We start from the raw sequence: 12443 nt of genomic DNA, 5'->3' as shown, positions 1-12443 counted from the left end.
TGCTTCTCTTTCCCCTCCACCCTATTCCTTTCCTCTTCCTATCAGTGACTGTTTTTATTATTGATAGCTTTTGATTGTATCTTAACAGTTTTTTTTTTTTGAAAACCCAACAAAAATATGTATGTATGTATCATATGTTCTTACCCCCTCCTTATATAAAAGGTTACTACATATCTTGTTCCTTTTTCCTTAATAATATATCTCGAAGATCACCCCAAGTCTGCGTATAGAGGTCTTTCACATTCATTTCATGATTCATAGTGCTGCATTTGGGAGTGTACCATGGTTTATTTAACCAGTGCCCAGATGGGCATCTGGATTGTTTCTAGACTTTTGCTGTTACAAATAATGCCACAGTGAATACCCTTGCACCTAAGTAATTTTTTATTTTGTCCAACAATTCTTTGAAAAAAAATTCCTATAAGTAGGATTGCTGAGTGAAAGGAAAGGTGCATTTGAAAATTTCCTGGGTATTAACCAGATTTCTGTGTAGATGGTACCATTTTGCAGTCTTACCAGCAGTGTGTCTGTGTGTCTGGTTCTGGAGACCTAGAGACTCTGTTGCTGAACTTTTGTATTTTTTTTCTTACTATAAGAAAAGTTGCATATCTTTGTATTTGTTTTCAAGGATCATTTTAAATTTTTCTTCTGTAACTGTCTTTTATATGTTTTGCATATTTTTTCTAGTGTGTTGTGGGTATCCCTCCCCCGCCACATCTATGTTTAGGTTTTTCAAAATTTAGGGTTATTAACCCTTTGTCTTAATTTAACTTGCACATTTTCCCCCAGTTTGCCCTTTGTCTTTTGACAAAGGGATTTTTTTAATGGTGTTTGTTTTATTTTACATCTAAAAGTTTTATGTAATGGAGTTCCTTTTTTTTAAAGTAGTACTTTTGGATTTCGAGTCTCAAGTAGAAAGATTTGTCCTACTTTCAGATTATAAAGGAATTCACTCATACTTCTTCTATTATTTGTGTAATTTCATGTTTTATATTTAGATTTCAGATCTATTTGGTGTTTATTCTAATGTGATATGAAGTATAGATCCAGTTTCATCATTTTCCAAATATCTATCCAGTTGTCCCAATAATGATTTGAGATTTAAGGCTGTTTCTGGACTTTCCATTCTATTCCATTGACCTGTTTGTCTAATCATGTATTAGTATTACAGTGTTTTACTTAGAGGTGACCGTATATTTTTGCTACTTCTACTTTTTGTTCAGAACTGGTTGATAACAATTAAAGTCATTCTCATCTAATTCATCATGTTGCCCACTACCAACACCAAATGGAATACACATGTGATACATGTGTGTTGCAGTGCATGAAGTAGATGCTTTTTGGTCCTATGTTAGTGAAAAGAATTCTGAACCAGGAGTCAGGAAACAAACTCCGCTTTCAGTACCACTTGTAAGCAAGTCACCTACTCTCTCTGAGCCCATTTTCTCAGCATTTAACAAATAAAAGGAGTTGAATTACATGGTCTTGGGAGTTGTCCTGAATCTCGTTAATTGGTACGAGCACTACTGATGTGTAGTATGTAGTTCCACTTTTTATTCCCCTCCGCCTTATCCTTTTGCCATAGTCATGAAATAAACTTTCTCTTCTGGATTCTGCTTCTTTAATCTTTTCTGTGTGTTTTTCTTTGTTCCAGCATTTTCTTTTCTCCTGTGTTTCTTTTATTAGCTTGCATTTCTTTCTGCTGATTAGGCAAGGATTGCCACCGTTTGGCTGCTCAGCTTCCACTGACCTCAGTAGGGAAAAATTGCATGCAGTAAATGGGAATTACTTTCTCCCTGGCAGAGAATTTCTTAAAAAACAAAAAGCAGCTGCTGACAGTAGTCTGTTCTTCTGTTATACAAAGAACAGAACAAGGAAAGCTTCCTCTTTGGTGTTTGAAGAAACCAGACAAGCCTATGACCAAGTCATCAGCTCTTGATTTATCTGTGAGGGTTGGTATTTCCCTGTATTTCCCAGTACACTTCCTTCAAGAGGTCAGGAAGAAAATGACAAAAAAAGAAGAGCAGAATTATGGAAAGAGCTCATTAGGTAACAATCTTACATACAAAGCAAGAAAGATTATGATGGTTTAAGGCATGTCAAACTCTTTACCAACTATAAAAACTTTATACCTTACTTACCCCAACTAAAATACTTAAAATTCAAAAGAATAATTGGAAATTCTTAAACTCCTAATTGTTGCTGAATAAGTTAATCTTAAAAATGGTAAGTTTGAAAAGCACATGAAAGAAACTTTTTAGTGTGGAAGACAGAGGAAAACCAACATAATATTGACGATTAATATCATGCTTATTCAAGAAAAATAAGCTCAAGGTAATGTTTCTGCAGATAAAAAGGTTTTACTAGTAAAGAAACATTCAGTGTCCGAAAGTCTGCTAGTTTTTTATTAAGATGAAGCTTTGTGAGTTTCTTGAACACCAGTGCTACTAGTAAATGCATTATTCTGGAAAATTCCAGAACTATAAGCAGTTCATAAAGGTTCATAAAGGCCACCATCTTTCATTCTAAGTGAGTGTTTCCCTCAGGAGCTCAGGTAGGGATAAGGAGGAAGAATTTGCACTTTTCGGCAGAGAAGCACTTTTGCAGGCATGGGCTGGCATCTCCACATGAGTAAGCCAGTGAAGCTATACCTTGACTTTAACAAAGATTGGGCCTACCCCCTATTCTGATAACTCATTATCACTTGTCAGGTAGTGAATAAAAGATGAAATGCCGTGTGAGAAAGGTGGTTTAAGAGTTTTTTGGAATGAAGCCATAGAGGTTTTTGTTTTTGTTTTTAATAAGATTTCAGTTTGTTGGGGTGCTTGAGGCATATACAAAATCAACTGGGAATTCCCTGGTGGTTCAGTGGTTAGGGCTTCATGCTTTCAGTGCCAGAGGCCTGGGTTCAGTCCCTGGTTGGGGAGCTAAGCTCCTGCAAGCTATGTAGCCTGGCCAAAAAAAAAAAAAGAAGAAGAAACTTTATAAAGAGGCTAGTTTTAAATTTTTGTGCTCCCCCAACAAGATAGGAAAATGTCTACATCTACATTTTATGGGCCTGCTTGTATTTTTTTCAGGGTAAGTATTCCCAGCTCAACTCCCCAGTATGATGTTTTAATATGTTTGTCTTTCAGTTCCCAATGAGAGCTAAAAGGAAATTTATTCTCAAACACATGCATTTTAATCTCTCATCCCCACAACCTTGGAATATTTATTTAATATCTGAGGTATTAATTTAAAACTTCAAGTTTTGTTTAAAACTTGGTGTATGCATTTAAATTCTCAGACACACTCCTCCTCAAATTTTGAAATGGAAAAATAAAGTTTAACCAAGGTAACTTTATAGATAGATAGCTTTTCAGGAACAACATATCTATTGGGTAATAATAAGTATATGTATGTTAACTTGTTTCCAAAATGGTTAAGTTATTGATACACATACCATCCACATTTGTAAAATATAGCATACATTAAAGTTAGGTCCTATAGGCATAAATAAGTTCCACTTATGTACATAGGCTTTGAGCAGATTTCAGGTAGTGCCTGCATAAAAATCAAAATTGGCTACCAATTGCCATTTAATATATCTTAATCACACGAAGAAAAACAAAATATTGGAGTCCCTTGAGAAGACTAGAAAATCAGTTTTAAAGCAAGTAGTAATATTTATTACAGTTCTGCAGGTGGGGGTGGCAGAGATTCATTGAGATCTTGATCAAAGTCAGGAGGAATAGGAAATTCCTGAAATTGGATCTCATTGCTGGAATCTTCCTGGTTTTTCATAAGATCTCCTGGTGGCAGGGTCAAGTTAAATGAGTCAGGGGGAGGTGGAAATGACTGTTTGGACTCAGAATTATGATGTTCAGAGATTTGATTGAGACAATCTAGAGATGGTGGGAGACTGGTGGAATCGTTTGGAAGAGGAGATTCAGTTATCATTGTGAATTTGTCTGATTTGTTCCCCTCCTGTCCTTCGGTATCAAGAAGGGAAGCAGGTGGTGGAGGCAGATCTGCGTCATCTGAAGAGGAAACAGCCGTGCCGATTGTTGATCCATCACCGCTGTCTTCTGATGTACCATTCGCCTGATCTTTTATTTTCTCTGTTTTGGGATTGTTAGAAACTTCAGTGTTTGCATTTGATTCAAACAACTTAATTTCTAAGTCATCTGCTAAAAGTGCACTTTTGCTTGGTTTCCAAACCGTAAGTGAAATAATTGATGAACGTTTTGGGAATGCTTCATTTTCTCTAATGTTATCCAAGCATGTGTCAGGGGTTTCGCCATCAGCAAACGGAGACCTACCTGCCCAGTTTTGATCATTTAACACTGGTTTTCGCAAACATTTCCATAATACAATCATGAGTATAACTACCAACATAGTAGTCAGAATTGCACCAATTAATATGGCTGCTATTGAATTATCATAATTGGCTTCCTTTGGGATATTTGTTGTACTGCTAAATTCGAAGTTGAATCCTGGTGTCTTCCTAGGTGAACTTTTGACAGTTGGTGTTGGTTGTATGGCTATATTATGAGCAGTCGGGGGTATTGATTTCCTAGAAGAGTTGTGGGTAGATGATGGTTGTTGAGTGGGAGTGTAAACTGATGGTGGTGATTGTCTGGTAGAAGAATAGGCAGATGGTGGTAGCTGTCTGGCAGAGGTAAACACAGGCAGTGCTGTTCCTTGGGAGGAGGTGTTGGCTATTTGTATTGTTTTTCTGGTGACATTATAGACAAGTGGTTGTACAGCAGAAGTATGTGCTGCTGGTTTCCCAGAAGAAGCATAGGCAGCTGGTGTTGGTTGTCCAGCAGCAACTTTGGCAGTTGTTATTGGTTGTCCAGAAGATAGGTTGTTGAATTGTGTTGGTTGACTTGAAGGATTCTCTATCATGCCCTGAGAATTCGCCGAAATATATGGCATTGATGGTCTAAATAAAGTAGATTGTGGTTGCTTCTCTGTTGTAGTTGCTTCTGTCTCTGAGAAAAAAGTATCATTCAGGTGTCCACAAAACAAAATTAAGATGAAATACTTGAGATCCATTTCAGAATGTTTCCTTTTTACCAGTAGTTTTATAATAAAAGAAAGAAAGATAATTAGGTATCATTTAGTATCTGGCATAAAGTAGGTAGATACTTGATAAGTATTTATCATTCCTAATTTAGACTCGATACACTCCAAGCTAACATGAACAGCTCTTAACTATACTATAACTTATCATATAACATTTGGACCCCAAAAGCAGTGATCTCTCTTAATTCTTTCATAAGATTTGTACTTTGTCCTGGTGCCCCTAGGTTTATTACATTACAGTCCTTCATTTCATAGTCATACATCTCAAATGCACAGGCTCTGTATGCTGGTACTGTGTGCACACTACTTTTTCCTGTTTACTACTAGAAATACATTGATCCTGCTGCCTCGAAGGGCGCCAGTAACCATCTATTACTTAACCCAGTGGTTTGTTTTCTTTTTTTTCTCTCTTGATCACATTTGACACTGTTGATTATTCCTTCACTGCTATTTGAGTAGCTCTTTGGAGTAGTTTTCCTTTCATATTCATCTCACTAGCTCCTGTTTTTCTTTTGCATCCTAAATATGGTACTTGATATGTATTCTGTCTTCACTCTTCACTGCTTTTCTTAATCCTGAATCTATCAGATTTCAGCTCTCACCTTTAACCTCTAGCTCCCAAATCTGTATATCTAGCCTAAATTTCCTTAATTCTCATTCCATTTGTATGACTTCTTGGTGGACATTGCCATGTATATATCTCACTGTCAGCAACTTCAGCATATTTAAGTCAGAATTCATCTTCATCTTATAAGTGACCCTTCTCCTGACTTCTTTCTGCTAATGGTATTACCTTTATGAGTTTCTCATGCCCACAACCTATTAAGTAACCTTTGCAGCTATATCAGTGTTCAGGACAGTGTCTTTACATTCGAATCTCATATTTCTAAAGGATTCAATTCAGCTCATACTTGACAATCCTAAAATGCTCTTCAAGTCTGGTTGAGGGAAGTAGTCTTGCTGCTACTTTCGTTTATTTATTGATAAGCACCATGTTTTTGTCAGGCTCTGTTCTGGTTTAGGAGATACCAAAATTTTTAAAAATTTCTTCTACTAGTAGAAACAATAAATAAATCTAATTTCATAAGTTTTCTCAGAAAGGTATGCAGGAGATGCACAGAGGAACTAAGCTAGCCTGGGATAGCTTCAGGGAAGGTTTCTCAGAGAAGTAAAACTTGAACTGAATCTTGAAAGGTCTGTAAGAACTAGGTAAATAAAATATTCCAGCCAGGGGAACAACATGCAGGCATAGGAAGACAAGGCATGTGTTTAAGTTTGTGGGGTAGGGTTACCTGTGGGATGTGGCAGATGCTAAAACTTGAAGAGTTTTTTCAAGTTTCATTTCTATTTCTGTGGCCTAACGATCTAACCATAACTAGTCACTTAATCTCTCCTGGTCTCAAATGTCTTATCTCTAAAGTAAGGCTAATTTTCAGCTCTGTATGTAATATACTTGTTTCATACATCTTTAAACACAATGGTAACTATTTGGTTATTTCTTAATATTAGGGAAAGGAAAATCTCTGGGTTTTAAATCCCGGTCAATATGATTTGAAACTATAGTTTTTCTGTGATTTTTTAAGCCAGTCTGAGAGAGGTTTGATGGTCTGTACAAGCCTTGATGGCAAGGTACAATAACAGATGAGGAACTCCCTCAAGTTTGCAAACAAGTAGACTTTTAGCATATTTGAGTGGTTTTCATTGCTTATTCCTCTACCACTTGGTACACAGTGATGATAAATTACCCTATTTTAGTAGAGGAGAAGGAATGTGATTTTTTCCCCTATGTAGTCTCCTGCTTTTTATTTTCTCTGTAATACTTAAAGCTTTAATTTTAAAATATTTCTCCTTTAAATTCCCCTGCACACTGCTGATGAATTAATCTTCTGACAACCAAGTTTGATCAAGTCATTGCTCCCTTGCTTACTGTTGTTCAGTCATTTCTGACTCTTTGTGACCCCATGGACTGCAGCACTCCAGGCTTCTCTGTCCTTCACCATCTCCCTTGCTTGAGGGTTCCCCATTGGAATCAAGGTAAAAATCTAAACTGAGTTTTCTGTTTTTGGCCTGAGTTTACCAGTCCAGACTCATATCTCATGACTGAAACTTCTCATTTAGCCTCTTCCTCATCTTGCATACTTCCGAAACACATACTTTTTCTCCCCTTAACAGACACTTTTAATTATGCTACTCTTCACCCTCTGAGAGTGCGTTCTTTTTTCTAAAACTAGTCTCTTCCCTGTTCTGGTTGCCTAACTGTGAATCTATCATCATCTGTCAGACCTCAGCTTAAATTCTCTTCTTAGACCAAATTCTCTGTGACTGAGCACAGCCCAGAGAGCTCAGCTGTTCCTTGAATTTCTCCTCGTTCTTGTTCTCTTTATAGTTCCTTGGATAATTCTTCATGTATGTACCTCACTCACACTTCTTTTCTCTCAAATAATTGTGTTTATTTTTTATTTCTTAACTTTTCACATTTTCTTTTTGTTATTCCCATCACCTCAAATAAGATTATAAAGGACTTTGAAGAAGGCAGAAAGTAGCAAAGAAAAATCCTTATCTAAAACATCCTGAGTGCTGTACCATCTCAGGTGTTCTACATACTTCATTTCATTTAACTTTTTACATAATTTTGTGAGAAAGATGGAGGAAGATGGAGGAATCTTTGATTTATAGATAAAGAGACAAATTTAAATTTGTTAAGCAATTTGCCAAATGTTATGTCACTGTTAGTGACAGATAGGGAATTTATACTCACAGACCATCTGATTTCAAAGCATATGCTGTTTCTGCTACTCCAAATTGTCTCATTTTTTATATGTTGATTTCTTTACATCAGAATGCTGAAGGTGTTAGCAGCTCAGTAAACAGTTAACCTATATTGGGCTTCTTGGTTCTTTTTCATTTCAGTTTTTTGCTATTTATTAATACTTCTTCCAGAATGTAATTGTTGCTGTTCAGTTGCTAAGTCATGTCCGACTCTTTGCAACCCCATGGACTGTGTGGCACGCAAGGCTCCTCTGTCCTCTATCTTCCAGAGTTTACTCAAAATGTTCATTGAGTCAGTGATGTTATTTAACCATCTCATTCAGATGGTTAGAATGTAAGCAGAGAGGTAAAATCTGAGTTATTAAATTATGCCTTCTCTTCGTTTTGTAAAGGGTTTAATAGGGAAAATTTTGAAACTTTTGGCATAAATATGGAAATTTAAATCATCTCTACATGGTTATCATCCATGCAGTTCCTACCTACTGTTCTTACAGATTACCCCTTTCTCCAAAGAAGGCCTTATTAGAAAGTGTTATTCTTTAGAGGTTCACTTTAGTTTTCTAAAAAATGCCATCCAGAGCAACAGAAAACATAGGCCATGAATTATCTTCAGCCAAGAACGTGTCTTGTGACTTTTCTTAAAATTTTTAAAAAACCTTTACAGTTCTTTTTTTCAGTTAGCTAAAAAAGACATTAGAGAAGGAAAGAACCCAGATAGGAACATAATTATAAGCCCGGTTGAGTTTGTGTGGTCAATTTTGATAGGACATAGCCTCTTTTGTTAATAGGAATGTCATAGGACCATTAAGTGTGTGAGATTTTCCACTTGTCATTAAAGGGTTACAGCAGTATTAAAACCAAATTCTGTTTTTTACCTATCCTACCCCTTTCCCCAGCTCCTCAGTTAGCTATACCCTCCTAGGGTCTGCTACATCAGAATGCTCAAATCTGTCTTAGAATTCTGCTACAGCAATTCAGAATAGTCCAGAGAAAAGGAATAGGACTTAAAAGAAGAGTAAATGAGGGGGAGAGGTATAGTAGTGAAGAAACTGACTTTTTTTCTCTAGTTCAGTGACAGTGAGGCCAGTGTTATTACCACTGCAGAAAGTTACTTAACATATGTGTTTTATATATATATATATATATGTAAGTCATGTGTACCTGAAATACCAACATTATTTCTGCAGGAGAAGGTAGAAAGAAAGAACCATAGAGGGGGCAAGGGAGTAAAAAGGAGGAGAAAATGTTGGATACGGTGAAATGAAAAAGGAATGCAAAGAAATACAAAATAACACAAAAGAGAAAAATAAAGCCAAACTTAGGATAAACAGCAAATACATGGAATGGGGAGGTAAATTGATTAGAGAATATATTGAAAGAAAGAAAAGTTAATAAAAGGCTGAAGAACAAATAGTGATTATGTATTTAGCAAGAAGTAAGGGTAGAAGGTTAAAGCGAACAAAATAGAAGTTGGGGGAGAAGACCAGAGTAGATGAAAGAAGGAACCACAGAATGCTGCTTTCTGTCCTTGCGGATGTAGGAATCAACAGAGGAACAGTGTTCCCAAAATGGAGGACAGGCCTTAGATCACCCATCTTCTCAAACTCTCTTACCTTTCATTTCAGGACTCCTATCTGCTCTGAGCATCCTTAAGATTCCCTACTCCCCTCTGCCCACTCACCCCCACCCCCACCCCCACCCCCACCCCCAGCCTTTTTTTGGCACTCAGAAGCTACTTGTTAATTACTCTAAATAACCTATGAGCAATCTATATAGAATTTTATCTAGAATTTCCTTAGTCTGCTGCTCAAGCAAACCCTGAATTTGTCTACCTTTATATGGCAGTATTTTGCTCATTTTTTTAGGTTGGGACTCTTGAGGTTTAACTCAGATTTTGGTTCTTTGTTTTTCCTGAATATTGAAAAAATTTTAGGAAGAAGAAAAACATCAGCTGTTTTAACTAAGCATTTGAGAGGCATTTATAGTGAAGTAGGAGTCGCCTTAATGCATAAGTACATAAAGAGTTTAGCATGTAAAACTGATGGAAAGTTGGATGTGATAAGAGAGATGTCATTGTCTTTTAAAGAGGAATCAAGGAGATTTGGCGGGCATTTCCTAGATAAGGCAAATATAGGTAGCAGTATCAAAAAATAACATCTGAGTTTCAGTTACTTTGTTATAATACAGATAGACTAGATTAAAATTTAATGGTATTGTATCTCCCGCTAGTAAATTTATGAAACCAGAAAAGGAAGAAGACAGCAAATCCGTATCTTGACGAAAAGCAGCAAGGGGAAATTAACTTTGAACTATGATAGGAATTATTGGATGACTATCTTTTATCAAAAATAGCTACCATTTACTAAGTACATGCCAGATATGAGGAAGGTGAAGTTATCGTCACTTTACAGATAAAACTGAGACACAGAGAAGTTGGGTAATTTGCCAAAGTGTCACGGCTCTAAGTAGTGGCACTGATACAGAAATCAGTCAGTCCTGTATAAGATCTCTTTCCTTCCAGTACATTCATAGTAAAATTCTGAAATAGGAGTGCTTTAAGAGGAAAAGAGATGTGAACTCTCCGGGAATAGATAATTTAAGTACCTTTTGGAGTTAGCTTTTTAAAAGGTTGGACAAGAACTGCCAGAAAACAATTTTAGTCCTGTGACTAGGAAAACACTTAGGGGAGTTTTGATTAGTTAGCCTGTAAACTGGCATAATTGGGATGACTTTTAAAGATTGGACATTGACAGGCATCAGATTTTCATTTAAAAAATTCAGACTTACTCAGAATTCATAATTTCCCTCTGAGTGGAATTATATAGGGATTAGTTGGAAAACACAGGCACTATTAAACCCTACTTTTGAAACAGATTCTTTAAAAATATAGACAAGTGTTGTCCAAAAAAAGATTAAAATCTTTCTGTATTAATTTCTGTAATAGTTACTTAGAAGAAATCCAAAGTGGACTTCTGTAAGAGAAAGTCATAAGTACTTTATGAAATGTTGATAGGATATTACCCACTATGAATTTACCATTCTATGATATTACGAATCTATGTAAATAAACTCTTGGCAATTTTTATTTTGGAGGATATTCACTTTGTAATTGCCCAAGTTACTCAAAGAAAACATCTTTTCTCCATGTTAGCAACTTTCTATTTTATGAGTTTCATTTTCCATATCTATTTTATATTGCTTACTAAAGACTCAGATAATATGTGACATAAATATGTAGTGATGAGTATATATCCACACATTTTACCATAGCAGTTTTTTTCTTAGCTTTAAAAATTAGTGATAATATTTTCATGTCATCATTAATACTAAAATTCTATTTGTGTAAAAAAGCATATTTAATAATGATCATTGAGTGTCTCATCTAATCACTTTTGCTTATTTTTAAATTAAGTGAAGGTGAGTGTTCTTACTATGAAAACTGAAGGGGATTAAAAAATAAAAATAATTTAAACCGATGGATTATGTTATGTATAGGAAATTTTCATATAAAGAAAATCAAAGTTTTTTAACAGTTGATATTTTGGGGTTGTGGATTCAGCCATAGCTCATAAATTCTAGTTTTATTTCCAACCCTTAGCTTTATCTGCCATGGCTGTAGTTTTATTTCTTTTAATTACAGAACTGAGGTCAACAAACATAGTGATTGAATAAACTTTAAAGGGTTTATATTATATAAACCTAGGTGAAAATTTTTCTCTGAGGCAAGTTCAACACTGAATTTTTAAAATTCTGTGCAACAAAACCACAATACCTGTTACAGATATCTTTAGACTATCAAACTTTAAAACAATAATAACATTTTAGTTTTAAAATTTGGAGACGGAAATGGCAACCCACTCCAGTATTCTTGCCTGGAAAATCCCATGGACAGAGGAGCCTGACTGGCTACAGTCCATGGGGTCACAAAGAGTCGGACAAAAAGTAGATTTTGTATAAAACAAAGATCAAACCAGATTGCCTGTGTGAAATTGTCTTACCTTGGCTGTTAACTTCTTTTGCAGAAGGCTAAATTCTTGTTCTAACTGGACATTTTGGTGCTTTGGCTAAGAAAGCAAAAAGTGGTTCAGTTCAGATTAAAAATGATCCTCTAGCACACTGAAATAGTTTCTGTAGAGAAAGAGGAAGTTTATCAATAGTTGGTTCCGGAAGTGCAATAAGCCACAAAATGACTAAGAAAGAGGTAAAGTACTACTTTAACAGAACTTAATTTGAAACACAATTTGGAGCTACATGATTTGAGTGCTTTTAATTAACATTTATAAGTAAACATTTGAGACTCTCTAGTAATGTGATTCAGTCAGTTCAGTCGCTCAGTCGTGTCTGACTCTCTGTGACCCCATGGACTGCGGCACACGGTAATGTGATTATATAGTTTAAATACTTAAAATACAACCTTGGAGAGAAAGTTATATAAGGAAAAACTGCTGGTCAGGTTAATACCCATAGTGAGATTTCTTTTCATAACAAATGAATGATGTATCCTGTTTACCTGTGTGACCATAGGCAAGTCGTTGTACTTCTGAATCACCGTTTACTCCTCTGGAGGAATATTTCTGTTACTAGGTTTTGAAAGGATTCAGTAA

General features: G+C 35.7%; 2 protein-coding genes across 9 annotated transcripts in view; one reads left to right on the top strand and one right to left on the bottom strand.

Moving 5' to 3' along the window:
- Positions 1-12443, top strand: part of NF1 (neurofibromin 1) — a 238640-nt gene that overhangs the window by 172738 nt on the left and 53459 nt on the right. The gene's annotated exons all lie outside the window — the stretch shown is intronic.
- EVI2B (ecotropic viral integration site 2B) lies at positions 2388-11986 on the bottom strand. Its single transcript, XM_061142864.1, has 2 exons — positions 11838-11986; positions 2388-5053 (listed from the first exon to the last, which is right to left on the bottom strand). Exon 2 carries the CDS (start codon positions 5038-5040, stop codon positions 3670-3672), a length of 1371 nt encoding a protein of 456 aa, XP_060998847.1. The 5' UTR covers positions 5041-5053; positions 11838-11986; the 3' UTR covers positions 2388-3669.

Source organism: Dama dama, chromosome 5, assembly GCF_033118175.1.
Source record: "Dama dama isolate Ldn47 chromosome 5, ASM3311817v1, whole genome shotgun sequence".
NCBI lineage: Eukaryota > Metazoa > Chordata > Mammalia > Artiodactyla > Cervidae > Dama > Dama dama.
This window is presented reverse-complemented; position numbering and strand designations above follow the sequence as displayed.

What these genes read in the sequence shown, in the direction of transcription:
- EVI2B (XM_061142864.1), bottom strand. Translation starts at nt 5,040, where the DNA reads ATGGATCTCAAGTATTTCATCTTAATTTTGTTTTGTGGACACCTGAAT.